Source organism: Chanodichthys erythropterus, chromosome 2, assembly GCF_024489055.1.
Source record: "Chanodichthys erythropterus isolate Z2021 chromosome 2, ASM2448905v1, whole genome shotgun sequence".
NCBI lineage: Eukaryota > Metazoa > Chordata > Actinopteri > Cypriniformes > Xenocyprididae > Chanodichthys > Chanodichthys erythropterus.
Window position 1 is genome coordinate 28,562,510 of NC_090222.1, and position 26,040 is coordinate 28,588,549.

The following is a 26,040-nucleotide window of genomic DNA, read 5'->3' on the forward strand; positions in this document are numbered from 1 at the left end:
GATGGAAAAAACTGAAAGTGTTTGTGGTGGAATCTAAAAGGGCTTTTGAGGGGAGAATCTGAACCCAACAACCTGGCAGTGTGCAGTACGTTCAGAGAATCAGTCTTAACTTCTGACAAGAAGCAGCGGTCTCCATCTCTCCAGACTGTCCCTCCCCTACCGGCCGAGGGGGAGTCCCGCTGTAGTGGGGTAATACCACATGTCTGTGTAGGGACCAATCTTCATCATATCACCATCATCTTCACTTCAACCCTATCACCCTAGGTAAAACTCAAAAGGCCAGACCACATTATTTCAGATGAGATTAGAATCTGGAATACCCCTCACAGATCAAACAGGGCAGTGCAGCCTACACATATGCTTCTTACCAAAACAATATGGGACTAGTCTGTTTGAAATCTATTAAAACTAAATGTTCACATTTTCGGAAGAAAATGCGTTTAGTGTTTTTGTAGCGATATGGTTGCTAGTGTTCTGGGTGGATGCTAGCCAAAAGGGTTCATTCCAAAGTATCTGTGATCTGCAACTTTTAGAAATGGCTCAGGTTTCTCTTTCAGTGCAAATTTATGGGATCACGTGATCTTTTGCCCACTTTTTCATCTACTAGGAAGTCTTTCATGTTGACCAGCAATTTCTGAAATGTCAACTGGTTTTTCAGGGGATGAATTTTTAGGCTGGAGTCAATATTATGGGTCAATATTAAGATTAGATTTAGGGGTTGAGTTAGAGCTTTTGTCAAGTGTTTGATTATCTTGTTCTAATATTTGTTATCTCCATCAAGCAGTTTTAATAAATATATAAAATAAAATAAAAAGTTGTTAAATATAAGATTTGTCAGGTAATCTTGTATTTAATAAACCTTTATTATATTTTTCATTTCATTTTAGAATCAAGCAGCATCAACAAATAACCTGACAAATCTTGTATTTAATACACTTTTAATTTAATTTAATTTATTATTTCTTTAAATAGTTCTCAGCTAATGCAAATGTGCTCTTTGGCATTAGAGACAATTTGCATGTGTGTGTGAGCGCCGGACTCACTATTCCGCTAAAGCTTTGTTTCCAGTCTACACAGTGTGAGTCCAGCCCTGCTGATCCCCTCAACACACTCACTAACAGCCAATCAATATATCATGAGCCACACAAACACACCACACCATACTTACAGGGAAATGAGGTGTGTGTGTGTGTGTGTGTGTGTAGCCCTCCCCTGCAGCTCTAATACAAGGTTTTAATGAAGACTCCAGGGGGGTCGGCTACCTGTCACTCTGAATCGATCTGCCCTCCTCCAGACTGACAGCTTCACCAACCTACCATCCACCTGTCTTCAGTGTGTGTGGGCCACAATGAGTGTGTTTAGAAAGTAAAATATAAAATGAATGAAAAAAAATATATATATTTAAATATAAATTATTTAAATATATAAAATGTAATAGAAAATTATAGTTAAATATAATTATTTGTATTATATAATTATTAAATATATATTACATATATTTTAATTATAATCAATAGCCTATAGCCTATATATATATATATATATATATATATATATATATATATATATATATATATATATATATATATATATATATATATACACACACAATACAATATATATATAATCGGTGCATCTTTAATATATCTAATATATATATTAGATGCACCGCTACAAATTTTCTCCACCGATACCGATAGCCGATTATTCAGAGTGATATCTGCCGATATAACGATACAGATAGTTTGGGGGTTTTGCCTTTTTATATCTTCTTTTAAATTAATGATAATTTCATTATAATTAATAATTAATCATTATATTTTAAATTATTGTATTTTGAAAGAAATGCATATAAAAACTTTATTCTCTCCATTTCATCAACTTGTTTCAGAGTAACTTGTATCAGTTATAAACAAACACATTACTAAAATTAATATTAACACATATTAACAATTCTGAAGAATAAATGAATATTTCTGAACTTTCTGAATGTTATTAATTCATATAATTACTATTAATATTGAACATCAAACTGGTTTCTTAGCATTTTCTTTACACAAATCACAAATTCAGTGCATCTTCCTGCCCTCTTCTGATTGATAGGATATATCGGCCCTGATTATCGGCTGTTTTTAAACTATCGTCCGATAGTCAATAGTGTGAAAATTTGCTTTTATCGGCCAGTACCGATTATTGGTATATCAGTGCATCTCTAATTATATATATATATATATATATATATATATATATATATATATATATATATATATATATATATATCAAATGTATATTTGAGTGTGTGGCCAAGTCTTTTCTAGCCATCTCTTAATAATAAAAAAACAAACAAAAAAACCCCCAAAAAACTACTGCATCATCATGCAGACCAGAAAGACTCTATGTGATGTAGCTTAAAGTTTGTATGCATATTATATATATGCGTATATAAAATATATGATGTACAACATGATGTGTGTGTGTGTGTACGTTCATGTGCATGTATGCCCATGCATGCTGAGCTTTGCTTCTGACAATCCAAGACAAATTAGGAGGGTGATGGAGGAAGACAGAGAAAGAGCAGCCGTGTCAGTGTGCATGTGTGTGAGTGCGCCTCTGCACCGAAATGTCACAACATGGATCGATGGGGCTTAACGAGGTCCGAGGGCCTGATGTGGTCAGAATCCCCCAAAATGATCTGAATCTGTCCCTGAGCTCAATCTCATACCTGAAACTCAATGCCAACCCCACCACTCCTTTACACATATTAGGGTACTTGATGGTATTAGACTGTAAGGACACCTGGAACGTCAATGCTTTTTGAACTTGATAAAGGGGGAGTCCCTCGGCTTCATCCTGAGTCGCAACAACAAACACAAGCTTCAAGAGAAAAACACTTCTGAGGCTTTTACGCACCGAGGTGAACAGAAAAACGACACTTCCACTCAAATAATCAGAAGGTTTTTTTATGATTTCAAAGTGCTGAACAGAGCCTCCAGTGAACCAAAGAGAAAAAAACTAAACAAACCAAAGAGACATTGAAAAACATGTTTTTTTTTTGTTTTTTTTTTCTTCAGGTTTCTTCTCCAAAAAACAATGCACAACTTGTACCACAAGATTTGAAAAAGCTATCAGATAAAAACACTTCAAAATATTAGTTTTGTATTGTGTATATATATATATTTATATATTTATATAATTTGTACTTTCTCATCTGTTCAAACTGCTGCCGTATGATAAAGTAAGCGAGAACGCCCAGTCAGTACGTGTGTTCAAGCCCTTATGGAGCCGGCAGTCTTTGCAAAATAAATACAAGCACAGGCGAGAAGGAGAAAACCATGCATATAATCCGTTTTTACTTTTTTGTACATATAAAAGACATTTTTGCAACAATGTCCTCCATATTAATAAATGGCAAAGACAGTATAAACATATAAAAATGAGCATGAATGCGGAATGTTTCATTCCTTCCATTCTCTCTCTGCACCTGCATCTCTCCGGCCTTCTCTTATCCTCCTCCTCCTCTTCCTGTTTTTTAAGTGCTCAAAGCCCAATTCTACTCTTTTTAGTCTGTTATCCTAATGCTAAATCCCTTGGTTTTTCTTCTTCTTCTTCTTCATAATAATAATAATAATAATAATAAAAACTACAGTAATTTCAAGTCTGTGGAACTTCGTCATTAAAAAGTTAGTGCGCAGACTGGGCTAAATCATCTCAATTGAAACCGTTACCTTACAAGGCGAGTCTTAGTATTAAAATAATTTAGAGTTTGAAATAGGACTGGAACAAACATACACACACACTCTCTCGTTCTCTCCTCTCTCTCGTCGTTTACAATAGCACTTAGTAAATTGCACTTGTTTGCAGGTTTTTGGGGTGTGATCAACTGTGATTCTAGACATTAATGCACTCTGTCGTTCTGTCTGTGTGGCGAAAGCCTCCCTCAGAGACACTCCTACATGTTTTCACACACACATCCACTTCATTTCTGCCAACGACAGTTGATATGTCATAATCTGGCATCTGAAGCTGGCGTTTTGGATCCGTGCGTATGTGTGAAAGGACAGTTCGCGTGCTCTTGTGTGTCTGTGATTGTATGTTTGTGATGAACACAACTGCTGTCATTGAGGTGGATTGTGGTGGAACTTTTGGACCGCCTGCAAAGGAGCCGTAAAGTGTGCGTCCTCACATGCACGCACACACTTACACACATTCTCGCATCGTAATACTTCTCCCGACGTGGCGCACTGAGCTATAGGCATCGTTCTCATTCCCAGTGCGCGTTACGTCAGATAAGCTCAAACCCTGCCTCGTATCTACACTATCAGGCGCAGAGCAGAGATTAAAAGCGCTTATATGATTGGTTTCTCCTCAGACACATTTGTTTCCTGCGAGGTTTTGGGGACTCATGGGAAATCGAGTTCAGTATCACTGTTAGCTACTGGCTCTGTCCCTTCCCAGGGTGAGTTTATAGCCGCTGTGGCCGTGTCTGAGTGAGCTTGTGGGCGTGTCAGTGGTGTGCAAAAGTGGGCGTGGTCATCAATAGGGCAAGGTGTCCAGAAACCTATCGATGAGTGGAGGGGGTGGGACCAGGTCCTCAAGCTTCAGGTAGAAGATCCTCTGTAAGCCTTGCGTACGCTGAGATCGAAGCTCCGTCCTCAAGCCCAGCACAGCTCCCACTGGGGGTGGAGCTTTACCAGTTGAAGCCACACCTCCTGCGCAAACCGAGTTCAGATGATCTCGCAGGCAGCAGATTATTTTGGATTGCAGTTCCTCCACTTTTTTGGGCTCCTTCAGACCAGGACATTGTTCTAAAATGAGAGGAAAGAGCGAGAAAGAGACTGAGTGCTTTTTAAGTTCATTTAAGTCTAAAATGTCACTACAACTCTTCACTTGCAGCGCTGAAAAAAACATCCCATACATACACATCACTTTGTATTACAGTAGCAATATCTGTAGTTGGTTTAGGAATTGAGAAGCATGAACCAGTCCCATTTTTGAAAAAGTACTGAAACCAAATGATTTTCCTGACACTTGGATCACTGATGCTGAAGGATCACTATATGTGCCTAGTGCAGTTCAAATAATGAACAAATGACTGATATTATATATATATATATATATATATATATATATATATATATATATATATATATATATATATATATATATATATATATATATATATATATATATATATACACACACACACATACATAAGGATCTGAAAGCTGAAAATAGAGCTGATAAATAAGCTTTCCATTGATATGTGGTTTGTTAGGATAGGACAATATTTGGCTGAGATACAACTATTTGAATATCTGGAATCTGAGGGTGCAAAAAAAAAAAAAAAAAAAAAAATCAAAATATTGAGACAATCGCCTTTATAGATGTCCAAATAAAGACCTTAGCAACACTCACAAAAATAAATTTTTTATATATTTACGGTAGGAAATTTCCAAAATACCTTCATGGAACATGATCTTTACTTAATATCCTAATGATTTTTGGCATAAAAGAAAAATCGATAATTTCGACCCATTCAATGTATTGTTGGCTATTGCTACAAATATACCCATGCGACTTATGACTGGTTTTATGATCCAGGATCACATATATGTAATAAATTACATATTATTACATTAAATAAAATTAATTCATATTAAATATTATTAATTACAATTTTTTCGTATGATTCTCATCCCTAATCGGCAGTCTAGCGTGACTCTCTACCACACTACCAAACTCTGTGTGTAAGTGCCCACAGTATGGCTTTAAAACAGAGGAAGTGCAAAGGGATGCTGGCTTGCTTTGGATATATCTGTGTGTGTGTTTGTGTGTTCCAAATCTATGTCTAGAGCTGCTCCATTGTCACTGCATTCAGCCTACGTGCTCTCTCACCCTCGCTGTTTTTTTTTTTTCCTTGCTTTCTCTGTCTCTCCCTCTTTCCTGGGGGATGATCGATGGCACTCTTTCACCACAGACACTTTTAGAGGGTCGATAGACTGAGTGGAGGAGTGGAGAGAGGGAGAGAGAGAGAGCTAGAAAGAGAGAGAGGTAGGGACTAGAGCTCTGCTGAGTAGCGCTCAATTCCTCTACAGAGTTAAGTGCTGCTCCATAGGGGCTAACAAACACACACACACACACACACACACACACACACACACACACACACACACACACACACACACACACACACACACAGTAGACTGTGGCAGAGAAAAGGGAGGTGAAGATTGGGTGCTGGGTGCGTGACTGAGGAAATTGATTGACACATATACATACATATATCTGTTTCGTTTCCACACTTAAGTTTTTTTGCTGTCTTTAAAGTCCTTGTTCTTATTGTGAATTATTCATGTTATTCCAGATTAAAAATATTTGTCTTCGTAATCTTTAATCAAAGTGTAATATCTTGCATTCCTTCTGAAACGATTTCCCTTTTCCATTAGCGCCAATTTTTTTCTCATTATATATGCAGTTTCAATGTTGCATTACAGAAGTAAATGCAATTATCTTTTTTAGATTTCACACTGTTTAAATGTTTTACCTACAATAGCATGTTTCCATCCAAGTTTTGAATTTACTTTATGTGAAGCATCGGAATATCGGAATAAAGCAGCATTATATTTTCTTCTCTGAGCTAAATATTCATTCACATGACTTGTTGAATTTAATTTATGTGAAAATCTGAATGTGGCAATATTTATATATATTTTTTTTAAACAGTGTTTTTGTGATATTGTAATATTTTCTTCTCTAAGCAAATTATTCAAGCATGAATTTTATGCGAAAAATTAGAATATTGCAAAAAAAAAAAAAAATTTCCTATCCCATGTAATATTTTCTTCTCTGTGCAAATTGAGGCTAACTCACATGACATTTTTTAAACACATCTATGAATTTTTTTAATTAATAAACATGTTTCCTTCATTATTTGTTTTCTTAACAAATAAAAAAATGTATCCACTTCAAGTTAGCGTTCAAGTTATGAACATTTTTTTATTTGATTTGCATTTCTCTGTTTCCATCCAGCACTTTTTATGCAATATTCCAATTCTTTTAATGCTTGCCAGAATGTGCCCATGTTTCTGTGTGTGGTGAAAGGTGTGTTGGTCTGTATATAGGTCGACCTGCTGTTTAGCCTCTATATTAATAATGCATGGTAAGACTCGAGCACCTGCTGACCCAAACACACACACTGTCCTACTTTGTCAACCAATAATCAACTAACTCCACCTGTGCTCATAGAGGAGAGGCACACAAACCTCACACCATCTCTGTGTCTCTGCTGTGTGTGATTAATGGGGATTATTTCTGCTGTCCAGGTAAACCTAATATCTGACAGCACCTGCCCCACACCTGTGATCACTGTGACGACTGCTAGCAGCCGGACAAAAGGGGTGTAAATATACAAAAACAAGAACGACAACAGGAAAAAGGAAACGTCAGGAATTAAATGTGTGTGTGAAATACATTTGGGTGTGTTACCTGTGAGCAGCACTAGGGCACACAAGCAGGAGAACGCAGGCATGTCGAGGTTGAGACCCTGCAGGTGAGCGCTGAAGTCTCGGATGGAGTCCAGCCATTCTCCGAAGCCACGCAGACACTGTAGCCGGTGCAGGACCAGGCCCGTGCAAAACACAAACTTCTCGTCCGCCAGCAAAGACCTGGGCAAAAGAGAGAGAGAGAGGGGTTTAGATGAAGAACTGTTGTTATTTATACAGCTTCAAGGTGCTGTTTGAAGCCACGAGTTCAGTTGCCGTCTTTCATCTTTTAATTAATCGCCGTTCTTCTCATTCCCTTCAGAACAGGTACCTGTTTCAATTTAGCGAGCCTCTAATTCTGTACGTAGCCACACACGCTATCAGAAAGCACACACAGTCTCTGCTGTGACACACACACACTGATTATCACCTCTCTCTGATTCATGTGATGATGATCTGCTCTCTGATTGGCTGCTGAATCTGTGTTTAAGGCATACTGCACGGAAACAATTACCATAGCGACAAATGAAAGCCAGTACAGGGAAGAGCACATCAAAGATAGGAATGGACCTAATTATGCCAAGCTTTCCCAATTAAAGCTTTTAAAACATTCCTGAGATTATACTCTTATTTCTCTCTCTCTCTCTCTCTCTCTCTCTCAGCTCCGTCCTTCAGGGTTGGAGGGTTCTGGGTCAAAGCAGTAAAGTTTTATCTTCATGGTCTCACTGTATTCTCAAGAAAAAAGTTTGTGTGTAATAGCAGCGAAACACCCAAACACTCGCTCTCCACTCATCCATCGCTCTCTTCTTCTTTTTCTTCTCCTTCTCCATCCACTCATCCTCTCTCTCTTTTGGTCTGTCTTAAGCCCTTTGCTCTCAACCCTGCAATTTAGAAAGAAAAACTTCCTCTCTTTTTTCCCGTAGAGTGCTGGCTTCTGCTGCGTGAACTGTTCTTCATTAGTCTGCATGAAAACACACACTTGTAGACAAGGAGAGGAGAGGAGGAGTAATGGAAAGAGGATGAAGGGAAATACGGCGAGGAGGAATATTTGAGAGTCATCTTCTGAGTTGCTTTTGAAGCCCAGTGGGGTAAATAATCAAAATGTGTGCTTCATTAATGCAGCCTAATGTTTTTACGCCACTACACTTGAATGCATATGTACAGAACCCACAAACATGCTGATGTTATATTGGAAAGTGAGCATCGCTTTGCCCAGCCTATTCACTTCAGTAGAGCACTTGAAATGAGTACTATGAAGAGCTTTATGCTCTCGTATGTGGGTGTCTGGAATACCCTACATGAAGAATCACATCACTTTTTTTTAAAGCAGAAAATTACCTTGATAACAGCATATTAGAATGATTTCTGAAGGATCATGTGGCATTGAAAACTGGAGTAATGATGCTGAAAATTCAGCTTGCCGTCACAGAATAAATTACATTTTAAAATATATTAAAATGGAAAACAGTTATTTTAAATTGTAAAAAATATTTCACAATATTCCTGTTTTTAATATATTTTTGATTAAATAAATGCAGCCTTTGTGAGCATAACAGACTTCTGTTAAAAAAAACAAAAAACAAAAACAAAAAAACATTTAAATCGCAGGTAAGATAAATCCCAAGTTTAAAAAATGACTTCATGTTTTAAAATGAGCCATAAGGATGCACCACCCAGGATCACATGATCATAAACGGCAAAATGACTTTCTTGCATGTATCCTTCACTACCAGGGCCCTTCATAAACGGGTTCAAAAATGCCCTTTGCAATCAGTCCATTATCTACAGTGGCATAGAGAAAGACGGAAAACAGGAAGTGAGCAAACACACAATGAGTGAAAGCACCTCATTATTACAGAACAAAATTAACAACAGCACCCTTGAGGAGGGAAACGCACACATTCCTTTTAAATTTGCGTCAGAGCGAGTCGCTCTCTTTGCCATCTATTCATTCATTAGCCTCAATGCGGCTGCGTGGCGTGATATGTGCATGTGTGCGTTTGTGAGCCACATCAGATGCCATTTTGTTTTTTGGTGGTGTACAGTCTATTTTCAAAACATGAGAACTATGAACGTTTGTGAGCGGAAAATGTGCAAGTTTGCCCATATTGTGAAGTCGCCACACATTGGGAGCGCGTATCTTGTGAGTTTTCAAGTGTCCATGACGTAAGCCCGGATGAATCCCCCCACTTAAATGAGTCAGAACCCAAGTCTGCAGCTCCCTACTGAGGCTGTGACGCCACCACCCACTGCCCTCCCTCCCCGCACCTGCTCCTACACCATCAGAGAGGGAGAGAGAAACACAGAAAGAGCACCAGAGCTAGTTAAACAGGGAGCAGCTGAGCTGAGACAAAAATCCACTTCCTGTCAAAGCAACATCAGAATGTCACTGAGTCACTAAGACACATCCACACACGCACACTTCTACTTAAAGTCAAGAAACAACAGGTTACTTCTAGACTGGATACAAACTGTTTCGGCCTTTTGAGTAAAACAGAGATGCGACTTGATACGCAAGAGTTGCAATATAAGAGATCATCAAAACAGAGCTGTTTCGGCCACACGTAATGTCTTGGGAGGGGTAGGTGGTTAAGCCGGGCTGTTAACCAATAAACTTAAATAAGTGAATTCCACAGGATCTTCCACACAGTGTCCATAGTAACCTTACAGTGCTGAATAGAGAGCGAGAACACACACACACACACTCATTGTTGCATAGGAAGTCACAATGTAACTAATAGCGACTGCAGCATATTACACAATATAAATCCTGACACTGGCTGTGAATGACTTCTTTTAGTCATATTGATACTTTACACCTCAATCTAATTTCTAAACCAGATCCCAAGTGACTTACACAACATCACTAATAGTAAGTCATAGAAAAGTCATAGTCTGACAGTTGCTATGAGATATTATGAGTGTCAAGTCAGAGTGTAATTGCTATAACTTTGTTATAACTACAGTTTCCTCCCACAGCTGTAGCCATTCTGAAGAGAACTGAAAATGTCTAATTTGGATATTATCACAGGCTTTATTCTCTGTATTGTATTACATACAGAGTATTTGCATGTGGGCTGGGCGATATAGCAAATATTAATGATATATTGCTGGTAATACAATATTAAGCAACATTGAGAATATTTTGATGATTCTGATGCACTATTTGGCATCTCTGATTAAACTTTAGAAGCAAAAAAGCGATTAGAGTTGAGTTCATTCCTGTGAATCAGTTCAAACTGTTTGTTTCAACAAATTGATTCATGACTCTGATTAAATATATTTATTTTTCTTTGGCAATTTAATAATTAATGCATCAAAGATTTAAATAATAATAATAATAATATTAAATATCACTCTTTCTTATATTTCTCTAGTGAACAATCATAAAGGAACAACATTTTTATTGCATTTTACTTCTTGCATTACACATTTTGAATCTACCCGGCTAAAGTGATTGAAAAAAAAAAAATCATTTTAAGCAATATTAGGTAAATGCACAATTTTTTTTTGCTATATTGCCCAGCTTTATTGTTATGGATGTTTTAGTGTATGTTGAAGATTGTGTACTTTTGAAGTCAGAGCCATACACTGGAAGTCTACATTAGAAGTATGTGTAATGTGAGATCTGTGTGTGTCTGCATGTACCTGTTGGCGAGGCGAAGCACAAAAAGCTCAAGGAAGGCAGAGTCAATGAGCAGATTCTGGTCATCGTGGTGAAGCTCAGAGAATCCAGGCAGCCGTTCGGCCCAACAGCGCGTCACCTCCATGGAGCCAGTTAGCACTCTGTAGAACATCTGGATCTGCTGAGACTCAGATAAACCCACTGGCTCCACTGCACTGAACTACAGGAAGAGAGAGCGAGATGAAAATGCCACATAAATCACAATCACTCATACGGTGAGACCTCTGATTCATAACAACAACTATATAATGAACTAATTTTTGCATTTTTTTAACCATTCAGGGGAAAAATGCTAGGTCTTATCCATCATGAGTCTTTGACCCTTTCTCATAGTTTTATATGACTGTCCTCTTCAGTGTGACATTTTGTTTTTTGTACATTTTTATAAATTCAAAATGGCTGACTGGAAAAGTATTGACTGGAATTTACCATTGTTTATTGCAGTAGACAAAAGTATAAATCTTGTAAATGATTTTTGGGAAAATAATAATTAATTGTGAATATGTATTAAGAAAATTAATTGAAATTTAAATCTGGAATGTTTATATTGTTGTTTGAAGTCAAAAGAAAATTAAGATTTTTTGTTTTGTAATTTAATAATTCATGCATCTAATGGTTAAATGATGATTTCTGAAAATTAGCCTTAATTGATGCAAGGATTTCCCCAGACTCAGGTACCTGACTGTAGTCCAGTTCTCGTGGTGTAGATTGGGAATAGGCCCGCACTAGTGCGTTCAGCAGGCTGAGGGGAGGTGATGGGGGCGAGGGCTCTGGCTGAAGGGGACTCTTTGGTTTAGACGGCAAGCGACCTCTCCTCCCCTTCAGGTTGTCTGTGCGCACCACTGTGTCAAACACACAAACAAACAAACACACTCAGTTTAGACAATGAACACAGTTAAAACATCTAAATAATATTATAAATGAGTACTATTCAAATCATATAATGCAATTCCACAAATAATGACAATGTATAACATTATTATGTTGCTAAATTATATTTCATATTCATTATGCCAATCCAGCAAACGTCTGTTTAGCAGTTTTTAACAAAACTTCAAAAGCTTCTCTCTACCTTTTTCTATGCCTCTCAGTAATGCTTGACTGACCAGTAGGGGGCAGTTGAAAGCTGCACGATTGCAGGTCTTGGAGGGAACCGGGTGAGCGAACGTGAGATATAAGAACAATGTATGTCTGTCCTAATCACCGGCCGAGGTGGATAAGATGATCTAAGGTGTGGTCTTTTTAAATCACATGGTATTCATGCTTAAATACTACAAGAATTAAATTTCCCCATGAACACATGTGCTTGTGACTGTCCTGTGTGTTGTGTTATTACCGGTTCTGAAGCTGCTGATATGCTGTGATTGCAGAGGCGAAGCACTGCCGGTAAACACCTCCATTATAGTTTAATTCATGCATTCATTCTAACCAACCGAACCAGCTACGCGCCGAATCTGTATTAATCCACGCCGCTTCTTGAGCGTAGTGTGTGCATCCGCGGGTTTTAAGTCATTAAGATAAAGAGTGTCTATCTCCTTTGCATCAGTCTCTAACCAGAGGTCCAGCCGAGGTCATATGCACCAGGGCCTATTGTGTGATAATTGGTTTGAGTGGCTTGGCCAGACACATATTGTAGGTGTATGTGTGTGTCTGTGTTTGATACCTTCTTTCACCATGCCTACACTGAGACACTTCTGGAAGCGGCAGTACTGGCAGCGATTTCTTCTCCTTTTGTCCACAGGGCAGTTTTTACTGGCCAAACACACGTACTTCGCATTCTTCTGCACCGTCCTCTGCAGCCACCGACAGTAAAAAGAGAAAAGGGAGAGAGAAGAAAACAATAAGCTAACAGGTCTAAACATTTCATTTATTTAATTTGATCCCGTTTTTGGCTAAGAATTAAAAAGGAAGCTTGCAGGTCAGATTTTAATTACAATGTGAAAAAGCTCCAGCTCCATCAGGATAATTAGATAAAATTAATTTCCCAACATGCCTTGCCTGCAGGAGGGACAATTTTATTAGCGCAAGCTACTGACAATGAAGATCAGTGCAAAGCGTGCTGAGGCCGCTCCCGCGAGACATCCCGCACCGCGTGATAAAATTGTTTGTGAAACTCGCGGGTCAGCTCACGGCACCTCAGGGTTTTGGCGGATCGTGCCTCTACAATAACCCACCCCAGGAGTTGTTTTCTCCTCGGCTGGGTATGCACGATTATTACTGACCTTATTAAAATGAAATAAAAATGATCTGCGAGCACTCCCGCCACTAAAAACCATAGAAAAGAGGAAAAAGACTTTGCGTATGACAAGGCTAAGGTTGAGACATCAAGTGCACGTGCTACTGCTGAGCCAAAAGACTAAGCACTTGCGTGAGACCAGTAAGTTCTGCGGTGATTAAGGTAATATCCAAAACAAACAAAAACAATGCTTTAACAAGCTACAACTGCGGCCAATTTAATAGTACTAAAACGCACATCAACAAAGCTGGTTTCATTGTGCAGTTATTCAATTAGCAAGGCTGCTAGTAGTTAAAATGAGCTAAAAAAAACTGAAGTGGGAAACATAGCCTTCATGATGGTCATCTAGGTATGAATTTCATTATATTTTATCTTAAAAAAGCTTATAGTTTAACACTATCTTTGATATCAAGAGACTAGCAGCTAATGGCCCACTCAAGTTTTTTTAGTTTAATTTATTTATTTAATTTATTTATTTTTTAATCTCACTTTAATTTTTGGTTTATATTAAAACACTTTATAAAGAAAGACCATAAAACATGCAGCTGTTTCCAACAGGTGTAAATGAAATCAATTAAACCACCTGCTTTTCCCAGGAAGCTGAAATTTTATCATCAGGTGAAGCTAAAACACCCACCCACATACACGTTATCCATGTGATTTGCACGGTTTCTTATATTTCACTTAAATTGAACATAAAACTACCACAGCGGCGAAGTAGAGTGGACTAATCTCCCAGTGGGCACGCAAATGCACTTGTTAGCTAGGGGTGTCTACTCAGTTACAGCTAAATTCACACTGATTCAGTATGACTTGATTAAAATACAACCTGTGGAGCACATCATCTCAAAAACACCCTAGGCTTAGTCGAAAAAAAAAAACGAAAAAAAAAAAAACGCACCCACCTCGTCGTTTCCCTCTGAACCACATGCATGAGTTATGCGAGTGCAACTCTGTTCTATACTTCACTGCCGGCTCAGACTGTGACAGATTCTGTCTGTCGGTCACAGTCAGTGTACAGCCCGCAAAACAAAGGTTTTATTGATGCAGGAGCTAACCAGATGAATAGACATCTCATGATGTTCATAAAATAAGATAAACAGCTGTACATATGACGGCCATTAAGCGACTGAAAAATCTTCTGTGTGTGTACGTGCACGTGTATTTGTGTTTATTTATGCTCTAAACGATGTCACAGTGCAAAACTGTCACGGTTACAATAGGTTTCTGACTTTTTTTTTTTCAATGGGAAAAGGATATTTGTTACTTTTAAGAATTATTTTCTCCCCACAAACAAATGGCAAAAGGCCTGAAAAACATACATTAAACTTCTTTAAATAGAAAGGTTCCAAAAGAGGCTTTTCACAGAAACACCATAGAAGAGCCATTTTATCTTAACATAAAGAACATTTTAATAATCAGAAGAACCCTATTCGACTATAAAGAACCTTTTGTGTATTGAAAAGGTTCCATGGATGTTAAAGGTTCTTCATGGAACCACAAATGCCACTAAAGAATTAAGAGTGTATTTATTATTGTCTAACTCCCATCATTCTCTCATGCAAGCGCACACACTGAGCTGCGGTCCAGTGCACAGCAGGGTCCGTAGGGTCGGTAAAGACAAGCAGTTGTGGATTCATGACATGTAACATGTGCTAATGGCCCTGTCGCACATTAAAACCCCTTAGGGAACCTATATCCCCCTCTCCTCGTCCTCCTCTAATCAGAGATGATCAGACTATCTTCTCTCGCCCTCTCCTCTGGGTGTGTAATTAGACGTGTGTGTATGGCTGTTCAATAGGAGAGGTGGAACTGGGTCATCATTAATTGGTTAAGTATGTGTGTCTGCATGTATTGCGCACTTAGTATTATAAGACGACTGTCTGTGAATCAAGCACATTTTAGTGTTTATTATTCTCTATAAATGCCATATACTGGCACAAATGCACATCTGTCTTTGTTGCAACTGATTTAACAAATGCAAAGCTAAAGGAAAGTGCTGGAGATGATTCTAATTCGGTTGCTAGCAGTTAAGAGCTGTTAAACTTTTATTTCAGTGAAGTGGGTTGAATGTGGAGGTTTTGTGAATATGTGCAGACCCTCCATTAAGGTAAATATTCAGAATAAATATTCTCACTTGGAGCACGTTATGAGTCACAGAGCAAATTACAAACCAAATAAATGGTGTGAAAATAAGTGATGGGAGCGAGTGAACAAGAGAGAGAAAAGATTTTGCGTGCTGAAATTTGCCAATTATTTACTGTTTTTCATTGTGAAACAGCAGAACAATTTGTATTCAGATGTAAAGCAGAACCATAAGTGAAATGATTTAGTGCCTGTTAATGAGCAAATCTAAAGCCAGGGGGGGAAATCTGAATAATTTTAGTGGATAAATGCATCCACAATCCATTAAAAATTTATTTTAAAAACTAATGTACTAGAAATCAATGTGCATAAATATCACAATAAACCCTATTGTATAAAAACACATTTACGAGAAATTTTAAAAAGAGAATTAGCAGTTTGACAAAAGCTATACACTGACACACAATACACCGGCTTGCATTAAAATTCACCTGCTAATATTTATATTGTGAGTTAATGAGTTGACTGAGATAATTAAATGGTGAGTGTGTTTTGTGAGTTAGGGGTGACGAGTGTGTGCATGCTGATCGTCTAAGACTTGCCAATGTGCATATGTCATTGTTTGTGGATGTCATTTGCGTCTGTGCATGTGTGCCAGTGTAGCAGTAATAGCTACAAAGCCTCAGGCTTACCAACCCCTGCTTTTATTAATTACTAAATAAAAACTAATTGTGAAACTAATTGAAAAGAGGCATAATTTATTTCTGCACCAGACCACAGGCCATTTTCAATTATTTCAGCTCTGTCACTCTCGCTCCTTCACTTTCATTGTCAGTCTTTCAGCACAGTCTCTGTGTATTTTAAGTCTTCTCACTGTTTCTGAAATATTAACCTAAGCAAATCAAAATGAATATACATCCCAAAATGTGAAATGCAAAATGTAAAATATGTTAAAGTCAATGTAACTGTTAAACTGAATCTCTATTGAAACTTTCTATGCTGCAAACTCTCCTCAGTCTGTGTGTGTGTGTGTGTGTGTATATGTGTGTTTCTGGCTACAGCTCCAAGCTGCTGTATTTTAAGTGCGCGCCGCTGTCACACCTCTAACTGGTCACCGAGGGAAACGACCCTCACAGACGCCGTGGCAACCGCCACTCAGACGATTTGTGAGAGCACTCAATGACACACACACACATTCACACTCAGTACACACAAGCCAATGCTTTCATGAAAAGGATGAGCAAACCTGTCACAGTTGTGCCTCTGAAACTGAAACTAAACAATTTTTCAGTTTTTGTGCACAAATTATTTTCTATACAGCCTCAAATGCTTCTTGTATGTTGTATCCCAACCCCCTCTTCAAAACAAAACAACAAAAACACACAGCTCACCGAAGAATCGCTATTCACATGGTGGGCTTTAACCTTGGTTCAAACGCCTGCAGAGTGCGTTACAATGGTTGGTTAACCCTGAGCCTCACACTCAGAGAATGAGGTGCGATCGGTGTAGAGCCGCGTGAGGCTCTTCAGCCAAGAGCTCCTTTCAAACCAAGAACAAAACTAATGACCACTAATGAATACACAATAAACAAACACTACCCTGCCACATAAGAGACAAAAAAACCTACTGACCGGCACACACTGTACAATAAAGAGCAAGTTCAACCCTCTTACACTACATTTAATGACAGACACACTCAAATACACAATGAGACATGCTATTCAAATTAAGCACACACTGAGGAACATATATCAATCAACATAAACTGCAAACACCCACTTCAGCTTCTACAATACTACAACCATATGCAAAAATGTAAAGCATTATGGGAAATCCAAATGAGAGATTTCCTAACTAAGTATTTCCTGTCAGTTTCAGTTGACCTCAGCGTGTTCATTTCTTTCACTAGTTCGGTTTATTTTTCTGTGTTTTAAAGGTATAGTTCACCCAAAAATAGATATTTTGAAGAACTGTTTTTGTCCTTACAGTGATATTCTGTGGGGTCTAAAGTAGTGGCTGGGGCCCACTAGGAGCAAACTTCCAAAGGGGCCACTTAAAAGTATTTAAATTAATAAATTAGTATTAATATATTAAAATCATCAAACTCTAATTTAAATTAAAATGGACTTTATTTTACCTCTCGGTAACTACTGTTCTTGAAACTTCTGGAATGAAAAAATGAATTTTGGTTACTTAATTTATCAATAATCCCAGTTCCAGTTCATTGAAACGAGCAGTTTTGTCACAATTACAGCAGAAATACAGAAAATATCTTAGAATCACTTGTCTAAAACAACATCAGACCCTAATAAATTTTATTGAATGAATGAAAAAAAACTGAAACATTTTTTCAGAATATCTTCTTTTGTGTTCCAAGGAAAAAAGAAAGTTATACAGGTTTGCAACAGCCTGATGGTGAGTCAATTTTTGGGCGAACTATACCTTTAAAGGCCCAAGTACACATGAGTCAGTGGAATCCTCCTGTTTGCATTAAACAGAACACGTTGTATGATTCTATCAGTGAAAGTGTGTAAGGATTATTATGCATTTGCAATGGCATACTTGTGTAAATAGTAGTGACAATGATGAAACTTGGGTGTGTCTATATTTGATCAGGTCGAGAGTTGTTATAAGAAAAAGAAAGCCCTCTGTCCTGCAGAGATGCTGAATTCTTACCTTAAAAAAGCCTTTGCAGCCCTCACAGGTGCGCACGCCATAGTGCTGACAGGCCGCGTTGTCTCCGCACACCGCACAGGTACCCTCTCCGGAGCTGGTGCGACTGGGCGGCGATGGCAAACTCTCTCCCAGAAGCGGTGGGCACGGGCCCATGCCCAGAGAGCGGAACGCCAGGCCTCCCGGCTTACCCATGTTCAGCGGGTACATGTGTGAGTGCGTATGGGAGTGCACGTGTGAGTGCGTGTGCGTGTCCAGACTGGGTGGCACATGTGAAGATGAAGAGGAGGATGACGGAGAACGTTCGGGGCGCAGCGGAAGGCCGATGGCGGTGTCGTAGCCGCTGGTGGATGGTGGGGCCGTCTGCTCGTAGAAATGAGGGAAGCGAGGGCTTTTCAATGGGCCTTCAATCAAGCAGGGCTGGGGCACAGGGGGAAGACTGTGTTCATCCCACAAGAAAGAGCTGCTGGGTGGCCCGGGGTGCAGCGGCGTGGGGGGTGTTGAAGGGGGCGACTGCTTAAAGTACATGGAGCTCCCAGCTATTGCTTCGTCGGATGGTGCCATGGGTGGGAAAGACTCCTCCTCCTTCTTGATGATAGGGCGTTGAGGAGGGAGTTGATACAGACAGGAGGGTTTCGGCTCAAAGCCGCCCTCCACAAACACATTAAAACTGGGCAGGGAAGTAGTGGCGGCCGCCGCCGAGATCTCCCCCCCACCGAGCTCACACTTCGTGTAGTCTGTCGCCATGAGGTCAGCACTGTAGTCACCATGGTAACCAAAGGACTGGGCGGAGTAGCTGGACCCATGAGGTGCAGGGCCGTACTGGGCCTGAACGCAGGGCATGTCTACAGAGACGCAGAGAGAGGGAGAGAAAAACGAGAAAGAGACTTAATGACTATCATATTGCCTTTTGGCTGAATTTTGACTTCAGGTGTGCAGAGGATATGATGTCAAACATGGCATTTCAATACTATTCTGTTAGTACCAAGTTAGTAGATAAACCATTCTTGGAAACATGGATTAGGCCGTGAGCTGGTGGGCACACATGCAAATAAAAAAAATGCACGCCTCATTCCTGGCCTGGATTCTCACGTTACAAAGAGCAGAACAAAACATCTTCTGAATTAAAAATAATTCTGTCAATATTTACTTACACTTATGTTTTATGATTTTCAGTGGAACCCAAAGTTATTTTCGTTCCATCCTTTTTTTTATTTATTTTTTTATTTTTTATTTTTTTTACATACAATGAAAGTTATTGAGGCTGACATCTCCACTGAAGAAATTCAGACGAGTTTGGAACAACATAAGTGTCAGTAAATGATTACAGAATTATAATTTCTGGGTTAACTATTTCATTATTAAAATATTTCCTTAATCTCAGCAATTTTTTTTCTGGATTTAAATTTCATGCCACTCTTGTGAGCAAACACTGTCCAACCCAACGAGCACACACACATATACCTACACTTGACTCACAAATCATTCTTTGACTATCCATCAAAAGTCCTTATATTTAGTTCACTTGGCATAATAAAAGCATAGCTGTAAACATGAAAACCGCACAAAACAATGTGACAGAAAAAGATGAGTTTAGTCACTTGCTTTCAAAACATAACGCCTAAAAGTTTAGATAAATATTCATGATCGTTTTAACTCTAATTTTATTAATTAAATGTGCACCAAGCACCTGTTGAAATACAATGATCTTATTAAAACCCATGAGGAACTCCCTTGTTTCTGTTAATTCGTAGTAGGCAATATCCTGAGCCAGCTTTGCGCTCCAGGAAAACCATATTGCCAGAGCGCGCTCTCCAAGTTATATAACCTACAACTGTGCGCCTTGACACAGCTGTTTAAGTGCGTCTGTGCAGAGTTACCTGAGTCCGTGAGGAAATGTGTGTGCGTGTCCTTTGTTTGCTTATTTTCCCTAGGTGGGGAAGTGTAAACAAACCCGACGTCGGATTGACGCTGTCGTGTAGTGACTCCGTAATCCTTGTGCCTCCAACACGTCATGTGTGTTTAGTAAAATCAGGAGGCTTATCAATTATGAACGCCTCTCTACCTGTGATGACTCGAACCTGTGTGCGCGCGTTCCATTTCCTACGCACGTCGCTGGCTATGCATACAAACGCATATTGTGGCATACAGCATCCTGGATAAAATTGAGTTTAATGTCAGTAGACATTTGTGCCACACCACTGGATTCAAAGGATACAATGCATTGCACATGAACAGACAGGGCTTACCTAAAATAAACTTTTTTATTATTATTATTATTATTCAACTTTCCTTTGAGAATTGATTGTCTGTTTGTATTGAAGTTTTGTTTACTTTTATTAAGTAAACTTACTCCTCATTATCTGCCTTACTTTAAATGTTAATTCTAGTAATAATAACTAATGTTGCGATATTATTTTTCTCCAAGTAGGCTATGCTTCAATTTTAAATTTGAATGAACTGCTATTCAATTTAGAAATAAAGTAAATGAAAAGATAAATAAATAAATGTTTCAGTGTGCAGATTATTAAATTACTTACAATGTTGTAAAGTTAAAATAATTTCTGTTACATTTTGTGTTGGGTGTTCAACTGTCGTTGGTCTCGCGCGCAACCCAAACAGTCTTTTAGCGCCCCTAGCGCACATAGCTAACCATCAACTATAGCCTACATTAAAGACGTATTTAAACAAAATCGATTTTTGTGTAAATCTATAAAACGTGATAAATATTGCCAGTATTTGTGTTTTAACCAATGTCATACCCCATTCCCCAATTTGCAACTTGACATGGAGCCATAGGAGAAGAGTTTTACGTCAGAGGTGTTGAAGCGCGGGCGGGTGGGATAAGGTGCGACCCCTTCATCGTCATGGATACTGACGAAGGAATGAATGGTTTGAGGTCAGTCTGTCTCGCGCTGGATGGAGCGTTGTAAAAACAAGTCAAACTTTAATACACGACTGATATCACTCAGAAAAAAAAAAAAAAAAAAAAAAATTAACATGCGCTTGAGATAAACACTTTCTTCCCAAGACAATTGTTTTTCAAGCAATGCCATTCTCGTTTTAAATTTGCAACAACAATAATAATAAAGTTTTTTACGAGTAAAAAAAAAAATCTCTGCCAAAGAATATAAGCACAGATATGCTGATAAACTTACTTTTGAGTAGCTATTTTTGGAATCTGAAAATCGTGTTAAGCAATATGGCAGTTAGCCAATTAAGGTTTAGGTGTCTTTTCTGACACACTTAAGATCAGCTCAAATTATGTAAGATTATCCTTGCACACAAAAAAACAGGATTTTACTTTCTGTCTGACTATCTCTCGTGTGTATCCGTTTATGGTTTGTTTGTGCACGTGCAAACCCCACAGCACGTCGATCCTCTACCTCAGCTCCACATTTCATCATGACACGGATAATAAAAATGGAAACGCAGCCAACATAACGTAAAAAAAGTCCAAATATTAAAAAGGTCTAGACCACATAAAGTCATACTGAAACGATGCTTTACTGCTCTAGTGTGTGTGTGTGTGTGTGTGTGCGTGCACCAGACAGAGAGCCTCACACAAATACACACGCAGGCTTATAGAAAGCGCTTTAGAGGGATGAAACAGTTTCTAACCTCGAGGTGTGCATTTTAGATGGACAAAATGCAGCTGTTCCAATAACTGTGATCGCTTGTTCATTGTCAGAGTGCCATAGATCTAACAAACAAAAAATCAACGACATAAAAAATAAATAAATGCACATGACACGCTAATGAATTTGCTCTTGAAGCAGACAAGCATCAGTGGAACACAGGCAGGCAGCACAATACATTTGCGCAAACTTTCACTTTCTATAGGCTACACTATAAGACAACATAGACAGAGTATTCTAAACAGCAGCACACGAGGTTGCTATGACCATGAGGAAGACCATGTGTTGTGATAGCCTACTATTGGTAGCGTACAAATATAAAATGAAAGCTATAATAGATTGATCTAATTTCATGAATTGGAACACAAGTGAATGTTGCCTTATCTGCCATAAAATGTCCAACCACCATCTGTGCGATTCATGTTTTTAAAAAAGAATTAATGCAGTTTGATGAGGAATTTTGTACTGAGAAACGACAATGCTTTTAAAAATCAGTTATTTGCATTTAAGCTCTTAAGAAAAAAAAATGCTTAAAATACACCATATCAAAACACTCTAGTCATATGAACTGATTATTGTTTTACAGACAGACCAGAAAACTTTGTTTTATTAGAATTTTAGCAGGTACAAAAGCATATCACAGAGATTCCCTGAAATTTCCAAGTTTCCAAAGACAAACCAATGCAGCACCTTCATCAGCATGTAGGGTATTCAAAATTATAGCAACAAAAACTTTACTATCTTTATACCATTCGGTTTACATTGAGTAAATGTGATGTTCTTAAAACTATAAATGTATTATAGCTTAATATAAAAAGTTTTACACACTACATACACATCAAGTATGTTTGGAAAAGCTCTCCAGAGTGGAGTGAAATTTTTCACTGAGACTTGTGGTACCTGATTGGCCTTTTGCTCGCTGAATCGTGGTCGGTTTCTCGGGTGGAGGCTGCACGCGTCTGGGGTTCGGGGCTGCTTCAGCACACGCGGCGGGTGAGGTATCCGGTAGCCGGGACTCAGACCTGGGCTGCAGGCGCTCTTCCGAACCGGTGTCTGGAATCGGGAACACAGAATAATTTAGTTCACTACGACAAAAAGTCACACACACACACTAACACACACACACACACACACACACAAACAAACAGTGAACTGGCAAAATAATAGAGACATACAGGCTTTTCTGATAGTGCAGATTACAGTTAGCTATTTAAAAATAATTCATAGCCTACTTTAAATACAAGTGTGCAAGCCAATAAACAATAATCTAACCCCTTAAACATTTGCATGCAAAAAGTAATGGAGATGCATTAGGTCGTTTAAATTCGTTTACTGGTTATTTGCAGCCTATATTTTTCTTAAATCAGAAAATCACACTAAATAATGTTCACAGTATGTTAACTGTAAAATAGCCTACTCCTTAATTCTGTTGACAAATACTGAACTATTACTTAAACAGACAAAGTTGGAGATACTTGTTTGTTTGTTTGTTTTTAGCTTACAGAAATAATAAAAAATAAAACTTTGACAACGATGCAATTTCAGACTTTGGAAACAAACCACTCTTAATCAAAAAGAAAAACCCAAAAGCAAATTAAACTGGACAAAACTGTCTTGTATCACACTCGATGAAAAAAAAAAAAAAAAACGTGAAAAAAATGCATTGAAGTCGAGAAGTAATATACATTGTTTAAGCACAAAAAAATAACTCAATAACAAAAAACTCACACGTCTTTATATGCAATAGGCTAAATAATATTTCATTTTTCCTTCTGGTGCTGCATTCGAGCATGAACATAAAACACTTCTGGGCGTCTAATAAAAGCCATGCAGTTTTTTGTTCCATTAGCACAGAATAATGGCAATCTCGGTGAAAGTTGGACAATATTCACCTGTGCACTCTCCGAAGTCTGACTATCCCCGTCTTCGGTCAAATAGGCTAAAAACCAAAGCGCGCCACCGAAGAGTTTTTAAAAGCGACTAGCGCCCCCTCCCTGACAGTGGCGCGCTCACACAAAGCCAGCCCTCGAATTGAGCACTGTCTTTCTCGTCCCTCAAACTGCTAGAAACAAACCCCAGAAACCTTCATGGTTTGGGAATATTGAAACTTCAGGTACTCATTTATGATTTAATTGACAATTGTAGTCAGGATAATGAAACATAGGAGAAAAAAAAAAAAAAGAGAGAGAGAGAGAGAGAGCATTTTGGGTGGCCTCATAAATAAGCTATTTTATTTCAACTACAATGAAGCTGGCAGCTTTCTGTTGACTTTGTTATGTTTGTTTTTGAGTTCAATCATTTGTCTTTCTGAGGTTATGTGTGATTTTACCAGAGCGTGTTTCAGTGTGTACGCATGGAGCCGCCGGTCCGCTTGTGCCCCGGTAACCTAGAGAACCGCGAGAGAGCCCTGAAGCACGCGCTTTAGAGGCGCTCCGTTCTGCGTTCAATAAGCGCGCGAGATAGAGGCTTTCCAGCAAACACACAAAGAAAGGGAGAGAGTGGAGATAAAGGGATGGAAAAACACAAGTACAGTAAATTAGCTTGGAGAACGGGATTTGACACCCGACGGGGACAGAGACCTGAGTGAAAGAGACAGAGCTTTACCAGGCTCTGTACTCCGTGACCTGATCTTGCACTGGAATAAAACTTTAGTATAGGCTACAACAACTCACCTGGATCACAACTCTGATCAATACAATATTGTCGTATCATATATCTCTTGGGGGCGGTTCTGTCTCCACTCTCACTATTCTGGCATGTGGGCAACTGCCAATGAAATAAATTTCCCACAAGCTTTACTTTCCCATTAACGTTTATAAAGGTGTGCCGCACATAAATAAGTGTCATTGCAGCTTGTGCTTTGATTCTTGCAGATATGAAATTCACACCACAAATTAAAGTGAAAGAAAGCACTTTTTAGAGCACAACAGGAGTGTGTTTCTTATGGGTGTATTGGTGTCACTTCATACAACGGCTACCAAACATAAGATTGTAAACACCACACAGATAGCCTACTTCCAATATACCCAGTCACGTTGTATAGCATAAGTCATGTTGTTTGTTCAGAAATTACAGATTTAAAGTCTTCTGACAGCAGGGAAACACTGGCTTTACAAATGTGTTGATATTAGCTCCTTAAAAAGCAGCCTATACTCTGGCGAGAACAAAAGTGCGAGAATGGTAAATATAAAACTTAAGTTATTTGTGGCGACATTATAACTGTTTATATTTGATTACTGTGCAAATGTGTAGCCTATTTCACTGTGTAGCCTATATTCGCGTGCGGTCCTTCCGTATAGCTTCAGTATCAAGGCAGAATGAATGAAGCTCGTGTAGTCATCTCATTGAAACGTGGCAAAGCAATATTGATAGGACTCTAGATCAAATAACTGAAAGTATTCTTAAAGCATATACTACTACGAATGAATAAATAAACACTCGCGTAATAATAAGTAACGCTTTTAAGAAGCGAGGAGCGCGCGACACTCACTCCTTCTACTAGGCGCATCTCACGAGACTCTCTACCGGCCCCGCGCGAGCTCGCAGCGGTTTCACCGGGGTGAGGAAGAGGCATCCCATTACCATGACAACCTGAGAGAATATTATAGGCTACGTCTCGCAAATTAAATTCGGATTCACTCCATCCATCTACAATGACATCGCACACAACACAGTTTGTATTTACGCGGTGGGGATCGAACATTCAACAGGTCATTCAGACCAGAAAGTTCTCTATAACATAATGCCAAGCAGAAATATATGAATGGAGACCGCAATACAAATGATACAAATCAGCCAAAGCATGTTGTCGGTAATTTTACATTTCAATGCGTAGCTACATTTGTGTGATTTTTCTATAAAGCGTATTAAATTAAAATTCCCACTTACTTGATTTCTGTTGAGGTTCCGTCTTTACATATGTTTGTAAAGCCTTAACAATTCCTTGTGCATATCCAACAGAAAATTGTAAAAACTGAAAATAGTGGTTGAATGGAAGTTGGTTTTAAAGTCGCAAAAGTTGATAATTTTTCATTAAAAAATATTATTTGACTGATTTTCCTCTTAGCTAAGAAGAAAAAAAGTACTCCGTGGTTCTGTCAGCTCCACTATAACAGAGTCGGCGATAGTAACGGAGATGCGCTGTGCTTAAGTTGCAATGTGCCTTTGTTTATGTGGCGCGCTGAACGAGAGAAAGTCTAATAGCACATTTATGTCCAGCCTTTCTAGTCTGGAATGCACTAC

General features: G+C 38.6%; 1 protein-coding gene across 3 annotated transcripts; it reads right to left on the bottom strand.

The window, feature by feature from the left end:
* Positions 1 to 2,951: 2,951 nt before the first annotated feature.
* nr4a3 (nuclear receptor subfamily 4, group A, member 3) lies at positions 2,952 to 25,998 on the bottom strand. Of its 3 annotated transcripts, none has more exons than XM_067408208.1 (9): positions 25,687 to 25,998; positions 22,699 to 22,851; positions 21,782 to 21,863; positions 18,164 to 19,005; positions 12,830 to 12,959; positions 11,845 to 12,008; positions 11,130 to 11,326; positions 7,486 to 7,664; positions 2,952 to 4,805 (listed from the first exon to the last, which is right to left on the bottom strand). In XM_067408208.1, the coding sequence occupies exons 3-9, from the start codon at positions 21,843 to 21,845 to the stop codon at positions 4,534 to 4,536; spliced, it is 1,848 nt and encodes a 615-aa protein (XP_067264309.1). In that variant the 5' UTR covers positions 21,846 to 21,863; positions 22,699 to 22,851; positions 25,687 to 25,998; the 3' UTR covers positions 2,952 to 4,533. The 3 variants fall into 3 exon arrangements, with proteins under 3 accessions (XP_067264309.1, XP_067264320.1, XP_067264316.1); XM_067408219.1 differs by lacking the exon at positions 25,687 to 25,998 and adding an exon at positions 23,691 to 23,721; XM_067408215.1 differs by lacking the exon at positions 21,782 to 21,863.
* Between the last annotated feature and the right edge of the window lie 42 nt (positions 25,999 to 26,040).

Bases quoted from the DNA above. Each gene is read 5' to 3' on its own strand.
- nr4a3 (XM_067408208.1), bottom strand. From the start codon at position 21,845: ATGAACAAGCGATCACAGTTATTGGAACAGCTGCATTTTGTCCATCTA. The intron at 12,009-12,829 runs GTATCAAACACA...TGTTTGACACAG, and splicing joins TGTAGGCATGGTGAAAGAAG to TGGTGCGCACAGACAACCTG. The intron at 7,665-11,129 runs GTACATGCAGAC...TCTTTTGCCCAG, and splicing joins GTGCTTCGCCTCGCCAACAG to GTCTTTGCTGGCGGACGAGA.